Consider the following 16,295-nt stretch of genomic DNA (forward strand, 5'->3'; position numbering starts at 1 on the left):
GAAGATTCTTGAATGTTGTGGACACATCTGGAGAGGGTCTGGATGTTACACTGAGGGAAGGAGTTGCACCAACTCAGACAGCTGGGTCTGGGTTATAGAATGGACTATGGCATGGGATCACGTTGGGTGGACACTGTAAAAAGGTTAAACTGTGAAGCTGTTAAAATTCAGTAGGTGGCGGTAATGCGCAAGTAGGGACGCCAACCGCCATAAAACTCAACAGAAGAAGAAGAAGAAGATGGTGTAGCCCTTTAAGGCTCGTGCAACGTCGAGCTCCCGTCGCACTTTAAACGTCAAATGCGGAAGTATCAACATGGAGGACGGGAGAGAGGCTTCCACGAATTCACTTCTTAAAGATGGTAAAAACAGCTTTATGAAGGGCAGCGTTGATGTTTAACCGTATTACAATGTGTTCGCAGATAGTTCTAAAACACATTATCAAGAGCTTTGTCAAATTTCCACATTCGTTCCGCAGCTAGCTAACTATCCTGCAAAAGCACTTTTCCGAGCTAAGCAGCTATTACATTTCTTCATTTTTTTACTATGACGCGTTTGTCCGTATAACATGACATTTACCAATAACGTGTTTTAGCCACTGGACATACATTGTGTACTGCTGTTGATATCATTGGCGTAAATTACACTGGTGACAGAAACTAAGAAACTAACTCGGTGGAGGATGCAAACAGAGAGACAGCAGACTGTGTGCAGGTGATTCGGTTTAACGAGTGACCGTGTTAACTAGCGACTTTAAGCCGAATGCGTCTGTGGTTGTCGTAGTTACGACAGCTGTTAAAAACAGGAATAAAATATGTAGCTGTCCTCGTGAATGCCTCTTTGTTTAGTTTCTCATTTCAGTGTCAAAACATACCTATCAAATTCGTCTTTGGAGTCTTGTCTGAGGAAGCCTGTCATGTACTCGCGTTTTGAAAGTTGTTTGTTGTAACGGAATATGTCCAAAAGGAGGAAACTAAAAAAGAAGGAAGGCTCATTATATCATCATACTAACGTTGTAATGCTCTGCTTGGTGCCAGACTTTGTTGTCAGTTCTATAGCAGCCAGTGGGACATGCATGGAGAAGCACACTAAAATTCAACATATCTACATCGTATGACCTATTCCTCTACCAAATGAAAGAACACACTTCAGAGAATACATCACACAGTTGACTGATTTTTCCAAAAGTCGTTTATTTGCTGTTGGTCTCCAAATAGTATCCAAAGATGATTATAGGCATACTAAACAGGGCTCATGGCGAGTCAAATTACAATTCTCACCTTGGCAAATATAAAATACGTTGCAAGTGAAGTGTCCCTTGAAAATATTGAGGTTTGTAAACGTTTCATTTAAATACAGATATTCCCATAACAGCCATTATTAGCCCTGTCAATCATCTTAAAGCAGCCTCGGGATCGAAATAAAAGGAAGAGAGAAGGAATGAAGAATAGGCTACAGATTTAGTTAACGATATTTATTAATCCTAAACTCAGTACTTTCAAGGGACACTTCACTTGCAACGTTTTTTCCATTTGCTATGGTGAGCATTTTAATTTGACTCGCCACAAGCCCTGTTTGTGTTCTTTCATTTGGAATTTCTTCATCAAAGGTGATACGACGTAGATATGTTGAATTTTAGTGTGCTTTTACATGCATCTACCCAATAGAACTGGCACCAAAGTCTGGCACCAAGCAGAGCATTAGAACATTATGATGATGTAATGACTCTTCCTTCTTTTTTAGTTTCCTTGGTCCAAAACTTTTTCATCATCTTTCATCATATTCATTTTTGGAGCCTGTGTGAGTAAACATGTGTCACGTAGAAGAACTATTTAGCCCTTTTAAACGAAAGAAAGGAAAACTGTTGTTTTTATGGGATTTGAACTTATACCAATCATGGAAAAATAAATGAAAGTCGGGATACTATTATCACCACAATATTGCACTGTAGGTGTATTCCAGTTCTGATTCACATTCCAGGAGAATTGGCCAGTTCTCCATTTTTGCGCATGGATCTTGTGTTAGCTGCAATTATTTGCTCTGTCTCTTCTATTTTGTGGTATGCTTTTTTTCCCACAGGGTGTAATATGTTGTACAGATTGTGACGCTGTCTGAGACTAATTTGATTTTGGCCTGTCCTGAATAAAATGAACTTGACTGTTTGACATCTCTGTGTTCTTGCCTGGGTTGTAAGCAGTAGAGGGACCTTCATTCTATGCATTTTTGGTCTAAAAAAAAATAAATATTTTTTATTGTGCAGCTGATGCGGGATCTTCAAACTTCACTATTTCCACGTGATTACATCAACATAAACGTTTACTTCATTGATTTGTAGCACTACAATTACTTTTCGAATTAACTGGTTTTAAACGAGGACTTAGAAACCAGAAAAATACCAAAATGGTCTAAAGTGCATGGTCAGTGTGGTCACAAGTTGATCTAGCTGCCTCCTGTTTTTAAGAGACGGCTGGCAGACAAAATGATGCGGTAGTAATGGCGCACTGCAATAGTCTACTGACTTTTATTTATTTTCCCACAATGGTATGAGATTGAACCCGGTAAAAAAGTCATTTTTCCCTTTTTTTATTTACATTTAAAAGGGCTGAATAGTTCTTCTTCTAGGTGACACATTTACTCAAACAGGCTCCAAAGACGAATAGGTATATTTAGAAGATTTATTAGAAATAGACATTTACAGGAAGAGCAACTTGCTGTCTTCCTGTTTTCAACATATTCCTTAACAGCAAGCAGCGTTCCAACCATGACTAAGTGTTACAGGTACAGTGCTACATGACATGTTTCCTCAAGCAAGACTCCAAAGAAGAATCAGGTAGGCAATGTTTTTTGACATTGTGATGTCAAATTAAACAAAGAGTCATTTACGAGGGCAGCTACGTATTCTCTTCATGTTTTCAACAGCTGTCGTAACTACGACAAGCACAGACGCAATCGGCTGAAAGTCTCCAGTTAACATGGTCACTCGTTAAACCAAAACACCAGTCTCCAGAGCTGGAAGAGGAAATCTCTGGTTTTGTTTTAGTTACAATGCACGACAATCCTGATATTAGTATGAAGCGTTCATGAGTGTAAATATACTGACTGGGTTGAGGATGTGCTGCTGTGTCTGCAGAGTGCTATGCTGATTTCCTGGCAGAGGAGTTTGATGTGAAGACGTACACTGCTCAGGCTATTCACCATGCTGTCATTGCTGAGCAGCTGGCCAAGCTGGCACAGGGCATCAGTCAGCTGGACAAGGAGCTGCACAGCCAGGTACCAACCCAACACACCACAACACAGCCACAGTGACTTTTGTTGCCTACATAGACAATCACTGTTTAAATGTCTTACTCTGACCGATTAGAGCTGCAGCGATGAGTTGATTAATGATTTTGTTGATTGACAGAAAATTAATCTGCAGCTTTTTTGATAATCAATTATTGGTTCTGAGATATTTTTTGAGTAAAAAATGCCAAAATTCCCTGGTTCCATTTTCTCAAATGTGAATATTTTCTGGTTTCCTTAGTCTTTTATGATAGGAAACTGATTATTTTGGGGTTTTAGACTGTTGGTCAGACAAAACAAGACGTTTGAAGATGTCACTTTGGGCTTGATTGTGATGGGCATCTTTCACCATTTTCTGAAATTTAACAAACAAATCTCGAAACAATTAATTGAGAAAATAACTGACAGCTTAATCGATAATCAAAATAATCATTAGTTGCAGCCCTAGTAGGAATAGAAAGTAAACTAAAACAGCCTAAGGATGAGATATCCAATTGTAGTGAGGAAAAAGGGCCAGATCTTGTCTTCAGACAAGGGCAGTTTTATGTTTTAAATTTTGTATAATTTTTCTGTCACTAATTTAGTCCTAGTCATTTTTACAGAATAGGGTGTAAGAGTAGGTTTCATTTGATTTCAAGAGATAGTGAAGGTGCTTATGTGTGTTTTATCAGCTATATGAGCAACCAAATCTAAGTTTATTACAGTAAACTGTGCCTGTGAAATCATTAATGACCACTCTCTTCAATGCCATCAACACTGTAACCCACATGTTTAGCACTAACCCACTAAGTTTTAGTATGTTTTAGCTATTAAATGCAAATCATTTATAGGCTACTTAATCACTTCTGGCCATTTCCTAAAGCATGTCATATGTTTTTAGACTTTCTTTGTACCTTCCAGGCAGCAATTTGGTTCAGTTAATTTTATTTCCCAGTGGATATTAAGCAGAAACTTCAACCTTACTTAAAACCACGTCACACAGGGAACACAGTGGTAATCATAATAGGAGCCCCATCCATATATATTTATACTTCTTCCTTCCAGGTTGTGGCCAGACATGAAGACTTACTGTCTCAGGCGACTGGGATAGAGTCTCTTGAAGGTAAAGAGCCACATTTACATATGTTACCATTATAATTTCAAGAACAAAATTTGCAGGAACAGCTTCATGGACATGCACCAGGGCTTCAGAATGATTTTTTTTGTCTTGGCTGCCATTGGTTTCAGTTCATTTCAGTACGCTACGCAAATCAATTGCACACACTTGTAACTTGGTTGAGATAAGTAATCCATTATAGTCAACATTTGGTCACCTTTATTCAAGTTATGTTATTTTAGCAGTATGATGCAACTGTGAGCAGTGACCATTTTGAAAACTCTCCTTGGTTGGTGCATTGAGGTACAGCGGTGTGAAAGTGTTTGCACCCTTCCTGATTTCTTATTTTTTTTGCATGTTTGTCACACTTAAAATGTTTGTATGTAAAAGTAAACACAAAATGCAGTTTTTAAATGAAGGTTGTTATTATTAAGGGCAAACAAAATCCAATTCTACATGGCCCTGTGTGAATAGTGATTGCCCCCTAAACCTAATAACTGGTTGGGCCACCCTTAGCACCAACAACTGCAATCAAGCGTTTGCGATAACTTGCAATGAGTCTTTTACAGTGCTGTGGAGGAGTTTTGGCCCACTCATCTTTGCAGAATTGTTGTAATTCAGCCACATTGGAGGGTTTTTGAGCATGAACTGCCTTTTTAAGGTCATGCCACAGCATCTCAATAGGATTCAGGTCTGGACTTTGACTAGGCAACTCCAAAGTCTTCATTCTGTTCTTCTTCAGCCATTCAGAGGTGGACTTGCTGGTGTGTTTTGGATCATTGTCCTGCTGCAGAACCCAAGTTCGCTTCAGCTTGAGGTCACGAACAGATGGCCGGACATTCTCCTTCAGGAGTTTTTGGTAGACAGCAGAATTCATGGTTCCATTTATCACAGCAAGTCTTCCAGGTCCTGAAGCAGCAAAACAGCCCCAGACCATCACACTACCACCACCATATTTTACTGTTGGTATGATGTTCTTTTTCTGAAATGCGGTGTTACTTTTACGCCAGATGTAATGGGACACACACCTTCCAAAAAGTTCAAATTTTGTCTCCTCAGTCCACAGAGTATTTTCCCAAAAGTCTTAGGGATCATCAAGATGTTTTCTGGCAAAAATGAGACGAGCCTTAATGTTCTTTTTGCTCAGCAGTGGTTTTCGTCTTGGAACTCTGCCATGCCATTTTTGCCCAGTCTATTTCTTATGGTGGAGTCAGGAACACTGCCCTTAACTGAGGCAAGGGAGGCCTGCAGTTCTTTGGATGTTGTTGTGGGGTCTTTTGTGACCTCTTGGATGAGTCGTCGCAGCACTCTTGGGGTAATTTTGGTCTGCTGGCCACTCCTGGGAAAGTTCACCACTGTTCCATGTTTTCGCCATTTGTGGATAATGGCTGTCACTGTGGTTCGCTGTAGTCCCAAAGCTTTAGAAATGGCTTTATAACCTTTTCCAGACTGATAGATCTCAATTACTTTCTTTTTCATTTATTCCTGAATTTCTTTGGATCTCGGCATGATGTCTAGCTTTTGAAGATCTTTTGGTATACTTCACTTTGTCAGGCAGGTCCCATTTAAGTGATTTCTTGATTGAGAACAGGTGTGGCAATAATCAGGCCTGGGTGTGGCTAGAGATATTGAACTCAGGTGTGAGAAACCACAGTTAAGTTATGTTTTAACAAGGGGGCAATCACTTTTTCACACAGGGCCATGTATGTTTGGATTTTGTTTTCCCTTAATAATAACAACCTTCATTTTTATAAACTGCATTTTGTGTTTACTTGTGTTATCTTTGACTAATATTTAAATTTGTTTGATGATCTGAAACATTTTAAGTGTAACAAACATGCAAAAAAATAAGAAATCAGGAAGGGGGCAAACACTTTTTCACACCACTGTGTGTAGTAAAACCCAAATGTGAGATTTGGTTGTTGAAAACCGGTGTGTCAGTGTTCTATGTTGCTATTTCACTACTTGCCAAGCAGCCATTAGCTTCAGTTAATGTTAGTGCACTATGAAAATAAAGCTATTTGAGTATTACACTCATCAGCATAATAATTTTTATTTTGGTCAAAGTTATATTATGGTTGTGTGGTGATGGTAGTGAAAACACTGATTGCCAGAATCTTAACATTACAATACTGTGTTTTTTAGCCTGTTTAATGGAAGCTGCTACCACATTGTCACTGACATTATCTTTTAGCCAATGTCTACGTTTTCTAACTGTTTGTCCTAGAGGTTTGATTTTATGACAACATTCATGTCATCATTGTAATAGTGTTCAGAAACCAACTGTTAAGTCTCAAATGTCAGACCTTCCCACCAGCATATGAATGCACATGGCAATACCTTTTTAAATCAGCCTGATCTGTCAACGCTATGGCCAAGCAATGATAATTGGATGATTGAATATTGTTGGAAGAATTATCTGTAAGAGCAGTGACCTGTTTTTCAAGCGCTCCCTCTTCTTCTATTGCAGTTCTTGGTTTTTACCACAAGAGAGAGCCAGCATTCCTCAGATGAAGTCTGCTAACAAAGTACCTCTTAAAATCCGTATCAAAATGTACTGAAAGATTTTTATTGTTGTTTTCAGGGGTCCTTCAGATGATGCAGACAAGGATCAGTGCTCTGCAGGCAGCTGTTGACAGGTACATTTTCCTGTGGCTTTAGTCAGATTAGATGTATTTATTGTCAGCATTTACCCATAGATTGACTGCAGTACCTGCTGCTTTACATTCACACACCTGTTTACAACCACTGTCTCTATTCTTTGCTGGTTTTCCTTGCTGGGCCTTGGAAGTTATGATTGTTTATTTGATTTAAGTCCATAAAGCCCCTAAAAACTTTCAAAATTAAGATTTTTCTCAATATTATCAAATATTTATTACTACTTAAGCAACAATCAAAGTTGAAGTTTTCACAAAAACATCCTCAAGCTACAACAACTCCCATCACATTTTGATCCAAGTTAAATTCTGATTTCCAATTGAGCTTTGCATACTTCAAATCAGTGAGAACAGCTCAGTCACAGACACAAATACACAAATCTCTCATGGGAAATCACAAAAACTGTTCCAACTTTGGCAGAAAATTGTGTGTTCATGTAGGATCCCATGACTCATAGTAAGAAGCTGATTGAGAAAATAGGTTTTCAGGGCCTTTTTAAAATTTGGGTTGAAAATGAGGCCTCTGAGGTGTCTGAGTAGGGTAGGTCTTCCCCTAAACTGGTCACAGGTTATGCATTTGTTTCCACCATTTTCTATCCATCTATTCCATCTATTCATAGTTCCAGATTGTGCAAATATCCTATTCTCAAATTCTCTTGGTACACTGTCTCATTCTTTAAACCTCACATTGTAGGAATCTTGGTGTCATCTTTAACTGCAGCCTCAGCTTCAATTCAATTTCAATTCAATTTTATTTATATAGCGCCAGTTCATAACAGAAGTTATCTCATTGCGCTTTTCCTATAGAGCAGGTCTAGACCGAACTCTATATGAGAGAGAGAGAGACAGAGAGAGAGCACAAAGACCACATAGAGAATTTTTTTTATATATATATATATATATAGTAGAATAATAATTTATAGTGTTAATATTAATAAATTAGCAATAATAGGAATGACAGCTATAGGAAGAATAATGTCAGCATCAGCAACAGAGCCAATAGCAACAACTGTAGTAGCAGTTGTCGAGCAGGAACACGGGGGCAGCAGGCGGCCCACAACCACAGACCCAGACTCTGCAGCTCCGGAGGCAGAAATACCTGCTGAAAGCGACAGAAGGTGAGAGGAGAGAAACGAGAAAGCACAAAACTACGGGAGAGAGAAGATGTTGAGTTAGTAACATGCGGTAATGGGATAAAAATGCATACAGATGGAGAGGGAGAGAGGAAAGAGGCACATCATGGGAAGTCTCCCGGCAGTCTAAGCCTATAGCAGCATAACTAAGGGATGGTTCAGGATTCACCTGAGCCAGCCTTAACTATAAACTTTATCAAAGAGGAAAGTCTTTAGCCTACTCTTAAATGTGGAGATGGTGCCTGCCTCCCGAACCCAAACTGGGACCTGATTCCACAGGAGAGGAGCTTGATAACTGAAGGCTCTGGCTCCCATTCTACTTTTGGAGACTCTAGGAACCACAAGTAACCCTGCGTCCTGGGAGCACAGTGTTCTAGTCGGGTATTAAGGTATTATGAGCTCTTTAAGATACGATGGTGCCTGACCATTAAGAGCGTTGCAGGTGAGGAGAAGGATTTTAAATTCTATTATGGATTTTACAGGGAGCCAGTGCAGAGAAGCTAATATTGGAGAAATATGTCGTCTTTTCTTAGTTTTTGTCAGTACACGTGCCGCAGCATTCTGGATCAACTGGAGAGTCTTAAGGGACTTATTCAGGCAGCCGGATAATAAGGAATTGCAATAGTCCAGCCTAGAAGTAACAAATGCATGCACTAATTTTTCGGCATCATTTTGAGTCAAGATGTGCTTGATTTTTGCAGTATTACGTAGGTGAAAGAAGGCAGTCCTTGAAGTTTGTTTCATGTGGGAGTTACAGGATAAATCCTGATCAAAGATAACTCCGAGGTTCCTTACGGTGCAGCTGTAGGCCAGGGCAATGCCATCTAGAGTAACTATATTTTTAGATAATTTGTCTCGGAGGTGTTTGGGACCAAGTACAATAACTTCAGTTTTGTCAGAGTTTAACATCAGAGAGTTGCAGGTCATCCAGGTCTTTATGTCCTTAAGGCATGCCAGAAGTTTAGTTAACTGGTTAGTTTCATCTACGACAAATGTATTAAATCTATGGTCCAATACTGTTTTCTGACTCTCAGAAACATTTCAAAGATTAGACCGTTTCTCTCCACCACAAACCTGGAAACTGTTATTCACGCCTTCATCACCTGCCAACTGGACTATTCTAACACTTTGTTTTCTGGCATCTCTAAGAATTCTCTATCCTGTTTACAGCTCATTCAAAACTCAGCTGCCAGAATTTTAACTCGAACTAAGAAACAAGACCATATTTCATCAATCCAGGCATCCCTGCACTGGCTACACGTTGCTTTTCGAATTGATTACAACATCTTACTGATTACTTTTAAAGCTCCAAGTTATGTTTCTGACCTGCCATTGCATTATGTTCCTCTTTGGTCCCTGAGATCCTCTGATGCTTCTCTTCTGGTTGTTTCATTATCTAGACTCAACCACAAAGGTGACAGAGCCTTTGCAGTTAAAGCTCCAAGACCAAAAATGTTTTTATTGTTACTTCACTCCCCTACAAACCACCCAAAATGGCATGGTCGGTCCCACTTTTGCCTTTTTAATGGTTTATATCTGAAACAACATCCTGATTTGTAAAATAGTGGAAACACAAGGAAGACTCACAAACCAAGACTCACAAAGATCTTAAAAGTTCAAGGTTATAAGTGACAGGTTGGTAAGTTTCTGCAGTGTAAAAGGTCTATATGATGCTTTTATATGCACCTTCCTGGTTCTTAATGAAACCATGCATGTCTTTTCAGGATAAGGACGAAGATTGTTGACCCGTACAACAAGATTGTGGCCAGGATCACCCAGCTTGCCAGACTGCAGGTAACTCTCCATCACACACCTCATGGTGATGGTATTATATTCACTTTTTTGTGGCTTTGTTTGAATCATTTTCTCTTTTGAGATGGCAGAAGAAATGGATAGACAGTTCTTTGCGTGGCTGTTTTACTTAAGAACATTATTTTACATTTGATTCGAATCTTTCCAAAACCCACGGCGAAAGACACTGTGTAGGAGGTTCAGCATTTGCCTATATGTATGCAAGATATTTGTTGTGCGCAGAACTCCAAGCTGCTCTGCGCGCACGACCAAGCAAGCGCATATGCATGCAGCTCAGTAAGAACGCTGGGCTGCAGTTCTCCTGTCTGTGCAGCCGAGAGAAATCATGATTAAATATTGATGAAGCGGCTGTAAAAAGGTCAGTGGGATTCTGAGGTCTCTCTCCTGGGCTCATGGCTCTGAGTCGCTCAGATTTTCTCTCCGTGTTCATATGTGTGTGTGAGAGATCACTCTCGGTCTTGTCTCTTGGCCCAAGCCTTCAGTATGAGTTGGATATGACTCAAACAGCAGGTGATCAGTCACTGGGGAGTCCAAGGCCTTTGTTTGTGGTGTTGACAAGGAGAAAAATGACAATGTCTTCCTCTCTGTCCGCCTCAGATAACAAACATAGACACACGTTCTGGAGATATCTGCACAATATGACTACTTCTTTTTAAAAATCCAGTTCAAATGAATGAGAATCAAATCAATCCCAAACTAAATTGTAGAATTAACATCGTTCATTTCTGTCTCTGTGCGTCCACTGCATCACTGAGTGTAAACAACAAGTTAGCCTGGTTTCAGACCTCTGAATCACTGACTACACCTCCTAATTAGTTCATTGATTTGAAGTGAAACAAAATGACAATCCAGTCTGATTATCAGGCTACTAACAAATTACTTCAGATTTGTTGTTGTAGTAATTTTATTGTAAGGGGGTGGCATTTTACAAAGTCAGCAAACAGCTTTTTCCAGCTACGGTGTTGAATCCTAAATGCTTCCACATGTTACTTTTCAAATAGTTTCATATCATGGTTATCCAGAATGGTAAACTGTTTTCTTTTTTTTCTTTTTTTTTTTTTTTACATTTTGCATGTCTTGCTAGTAAAAAAAAAAAAAAAAAAAAGCGTGTTAACAAGAGAACACCAATAGCCTAACCAAGTCATGTAAAAGATCAGAGTAATCATTATAGATCAACTATTAGATCCCCCCCAAACCGAAATTATCTTTACAACTATTGGATGAAATTTTGTACACCCATTCATAACCCCCTTAAGATGAACTGTAATAACTTAAGTGATTGCCTGACTTTTCATCTAGCACCATCATGAGGTAAAATTTTCATTTTGTCCCTTACTTTGGTTTATGACCAAATATCTGCACAAAACTAATGACATTCCTATCAGGCGCAGCTGGACTTTGGTTAATTAGTGCTTTGCTAAGTGCTAGCAAATGTTAGAATGCTAACACACTAAGCAAGAAGAGAGAGAGAGAGAGAGTCCAGACTCTGCAGCTCCGGAGGCAGAAATACCTGCTGAAAGCAACAGAAGGAGAGAGACGAGAAAGCACAAAACTATGGGAGAGAGAAGATGTCGACTTAGTAACATGCATTAATGGGATAAGAATGTATACAGATGGAGGGGAGGAGAGAGGTGCATCAAGGGAAGTCTCCCGCCACACTAGACCTATAGCAGCATAACTAAGGGATGGTTTAGGACTCACCTGAGCCAGCCTGCCTGATTTTTGCAATGTTAGGTAGGTGAAAGAAGGCAGTCCTTGAAGTTTGTTTCATGTAGGAGTTAAAGGATAAATCCTGATCAAAGATAACTCCAAGGTTCCTTACGGTGGTGCTGGAGGCCAGGGCAATGCCATCTAGAGTAACTATATCTTTAGATAATTTGTCTCTGAGGTGTTTGCGGCCAAGTACAATAACTTCAGTTTTGTCAGAGTTTAACATAAAAAATATTGCAGGTCATCCCTTTTGTTATGTCCTTAAGGCATGCTTGAAGTTTAGCTAACTCATAAGAAGTTTCATCTGGCTTGATCGATAGATATAATTGGGTATCATCCGCATAACAATGAAAGTTTATGGAGTGTTTCCTAATGATATTGCCTAAAGTGTGTGTGTGTGTGTATATGTGTGTGTGTATATATATATATATATATATATATATATATATATATATATATATATATATATATATATATATATATATATATATATATATATATATATATATATATATATTTTTTTATTAAAAAACAAAAAAACTTTGTCCTTCACCCTCCGCGGGTGGTCTCATCCTTCGAGCTCGGGTCCTGAGGCCGAGGCCTGGGAGCTTGAGGGTTCTGCGCAGTATCTTTGTTGTTCCTAGTACTGCACTCTTCTGGACCGAGATGTCTGGTGTTCTTCCAGGGATCTGCTGTAGCCGCTCCTCCAGTTTGGGGGTCACTACCCCGAGTGCTCCGATGACTACAGGCACCACTGTTGCCTTCACCTTCCAGGCCTTCTCCAGCTCTTCTCTGAGCCCTTGGTACTTCTCTAGTTTTTCATGTTCCTTTTTCCTGATGTTGCCATCACTTGGTATTGCCATGTCAACCACAACGGCTTTCCTCTCCTGTTTGTCCACCACCACGATGTCAGGCTGGTTCGCCATTACCATTCTGTCAGTCTGAATCTGGAAGTCCCACAGGATCTTGGCTCGGTCATTCTCTACCACCTTTAGAGGTGTTTCCCACTTTGACCTCGGGGTTTCCAGTCCATACTCAGTGCAGATGTTCCTGTACACTATGCCAGCCACTTGGTTATGGCGCTCCATGTATGCTTTTCCTGCCAGCATCTTACACCCTGCAGTTATGTGCTGGATTGTCTCAGGGGCCTCTTTGCACAGCCTACACCTTGGGTCTTGTCTGGTGTGGTAGATCTGGGCCTCTATTGCTCTGGTGCTCAGGGCCTGCTCCTGTGCAGCCATGATGAGTGCCTCTGTGCTGTCCTTCAGTCCAGCCCGCTCTAGCCATTGGTAGGACTTCTTGATATCAGCCACTTCAGTTATGTTCCGGTGGTTCATCCCGTGTAGGGGTTTGTCCTCCCATGATGGTCCTTCCTCCAGCACGTCTTCCTCTGTTCCCCATTGCCTGAGACATTCCCTGAGCACGTCATCTGTTGGGGCCTTATCTTGGATGTACTTGTGGATCTTGGATGTTTCATCCTGGATAGTGGCTCTCACACTCACTAGTCCACGGCCGCCTTCCTTACAGCTAGCGTACAGTCTCAGGGTGCTGGATTTGGGATGGAACCCTCCATGCATGGTGAGGAGCTTTCGCGTCTTAATGTCTGTGGTCTGTATCTCTTCCTTTGGCCACCTTATTATTCCCGCAGGGTATCTGATCACTAGCTGGACGTAGCTGTTTATTGCCTGGGCCTTGTTCTTGCCATTGAGCTGACTTCTTAGGACTTGCCTTACTCGTTGGAGGTATTTGGCCGTTGCCGTCTTCCTTGTTGCCTCTTCGAGGTTGCCATTTGCCTGTGGTATTCCAAGGTACTTGTAACCATCCTCAATGTCTGCTATTGTTCCTTCTGGGAGTGAGACCCCTTCTGTGTGGACTACCTTCCCTCTCTTTGTCACCATTCGACTGCACTTCTCAAGCCCGAATGACATCCCAATGTCAGAGCTGTAGATCCTGGTGGTGTGGACCAGTGAGTCGATGTCCCGCTCGCTCTTAGCGTATAGCTTGATGTCATCCATGTAGAGGAGGTGACTGATGGTGGCCCTGTTCCTGAGTCGGTATCCATAGCCAGTCTTGTTGATTATTTGGCTGAGGGGGTTCAGGCCTATGCAGAACAACAGTGGGGATAGAGCATCTCCTTGGTATATGCCACATTTGATGGATACTTGTACAAGTGGCTTGCCATTGGCCTCAAGGGTGGTTTTCCACAGCCTCATCGAGTTTGCAATGAAGTCTCTTAGAGTCCTGTTGATGTTGTACATCTCTAAGCATTCAGTGATCCATGTGTGCGGCATTGAGTCATATTCTTTCTTGTAATCAATCCAGGCAGTGCACAGGTTGGTGTGTCGTGACTGTTCTGTCAACCAGGAGTTGGTGTTTGGCTCCTCTGGTTCCTCTGCCAATGCCCTTCTGTGCTTTGCTCATGTATTGATCCATGTGTCCACTTATCTTAGCCGCGATGATGCCTGACATGAGCTTCCATGTTGTGGAGAGACAGGTTATTGGCCGATAGTTGGATGGGACTGTACCCTTTGCTTGATCAGGATTGTGCGCCCTTCGGTAAGCCATTCAGGGTGCGTCCCATCTCTTAGCAGCTGGTTCATTTGTGCTGCTAGGCGCTCATGGAGTGCAGTGAGCTTCTTTAGCCAGTAGGTGTGGATCCTGTCAGGGCCTGGTGCTGTCCAGTTCTTCATACCTGAGACTCTTTCTTGAATGTCTGCCGCTGTGATGGTGACTGGATTCTGTTCAGGGAGGTTGCTGTGGTCCTTTCTCAGAGTCGCCAGTCGCCAGTCCTTTCTCAGAGTCGCCAGCCACTGTGCATCGCTGTTGTGTGATGCCTCCCTCTCCCATATACTTTTCCAGTACTGCTCCGTTTCCAGCCTTGGTGGGTCTGCTCTGCTGTTATTGCCCTGCCATTGAGCGTAGGTTGAGTTGCGAACAGCCGGTTTATTCTTCTGGCTTCATTATCTCTCGTGTATCTCTTTAGGCGGCTGGCCAAGGCTTGGAGCCTTTGTTTGGCAGTTTCGAGTGCTTCAGGTATGGGCATCTGGTTGTACTTCTTGGGTACTTGCTTTCTCATTGCACCTCTCTCAGCCTCTCCGGGCCTCCTTGATTTTTGCCTTGATTCAGGTCAGTCGCTGCCTCGTTCAGCGTGATTTCTCTTGGGGCTTCGTACCCAATCTCTGGTTGGGGAGCTGCTGGTTGCTCCCCTCTGACCTGTAGTCCTGGCTCCCCCTTGCCGCAGCATTTGTGTTGTACCTCGTCAATATCAAGTTGTGATAGCAGTTGCCGCTTGTGGATGTTGGAACACTGAGCTACTAGTTGCTTCGCTTGATTGTGGGTTTTGAAGTAACCATTCATCCCACATCCTTCGCATGTAACCCCTCTGATTAGGGTTACTGGAGTAGTAGCATTCCAACAGAGCCTTATTATCGCATCTCGCCCATTTCCGTCTTGTTCCAGTAGCCCATTTGTCGTTTCGATGCCCTGGTTCCCCAACACCTGACGCAGACCTTGTTTGGCCGGGCGATGTCTGAGCTGGCATGTCATATATTCCATTGTCACTCATCATCATGAGGTAGGCAGCAGCGTGAAGGGTCTTGCCTAAGGACCCACACTGGATGATGGGTCATTGCTCAATGTGAAAGTCCTGTGACTTACCAATTGAGCTATCCAGCTATCCATATATGGAGCCATCACACACACACACACACACACACACACACACACACACACACACACACACACACACACACACACACACACACACACACACACACACACACACACACACACACACACACACACACACACACACACACACATACATACATACATACATATATACATATATATATATATATATATATATATATATATATATATAAAAAAATAAATTAAAAAAAAAAAAATAAAATAAATAAATGTGAATAGAATTGGTCCATGCACAGAACCTTGTGGAACTCCATGACTAACTTTACTGAAAAACTGAGACAAACTGAGATCGATCTGATAGATAGGATTTAAACCAGCTTAGTGCGGTTCCTTTTAATGCCAATTGAATGTTCCAGTCTCTGTAATAGGATGTTATGGTCAATGGTGTCGAATGCATTAAAAGCACTAAAATCTAACAAGACAAGTACAGAGACAAGTCCGTTGTCTGATGCAATTTGAAGGTTAAGAGGAGGCAAATGTTATTAAGTCTGAGAAGACCTAAGCTGCCAGGTATGAACCAAGTGGCTACTCTCGGATCAATCTCAAGTTCATTTGATGATTAAATCATAATGTAATTCTTAATAATAATTTCTTAATCCCTGGATATTTTGGTTAAAGTTTGATTCACGTACCTCACCATCTTGCTTCCTCCCTCTCTTCATGCTCCAGGTGGCTTGTGACTTGCTGCGGAGGATAATTCGGATCTTGTACCTGAGCAAGAGGCTCCAGGGTCAGCTACAGGGGGGCAGCAGGGAGATCACCAAGGCTGCTCAAAGCCTCAACGAACTAGGTAAAGACATGCATTTTAATGGATGTCTAATCCATAGATCACTGTCTGTATCTGTTTCTACAAAACTACAACTGTTACTGTAGTCTCCCAGTAAGCAACACTTGTAG

General features: G+C 41.4%; 1 protein-coding gene across 1 annotated transcript in view; it reads left to right on the forward strand.

Annotated features, from left to right (window-relative positions):
- The first annotated feature begins 204 nt into the window (after positions 1-204).
- The window catches only part of cog5 (component of oligomeric golgi complex 5), an 80,608-nt gene continuing 64,517 nt past the window's right edge, over positions 205-16,295 (forward strand). The window contains exons 1-6 of the mRNA XM_044185947.1: positions 205-359; positions 3,128-3,267; positions 4,324-4,381; positions 6,960-7,014; positions 9,890-9,959; positions 16,068-16,188. Of these exons, the coding sequence (XP_044041882.1) occupies positions 314-359; positions 3,128-3,267; positions 4,324-4,381; positions 6,960-7,014; positions 9,890-9,959; positions 16,068-16,188 (490 nt within the window). The 5' untranslated portion in view covers positions 205-313. The remainder of the gene's footprint in view (positions 360-3,127; positions 3,268-4,323; positions 4,382-6,959; positions 7,015-9,889; positions 9,960-16,067; positions 16,189-16,295) is intronic.

Source organism: Siniperca chuatsi, linkage group LG23 (genome assembly GCF_020085105.1).
Source record: "Siniperca chuatsi isolate FFG_IHB_CAS linkage group LG23, ASM2008510v1, whole genome shotgun sequence".
NCBI lineage: Eukaryota > Metazoa > Chordata > Actinopteri > Centrarchiformes > Sinipercidae > Siniperca > Siniperca chuatsi.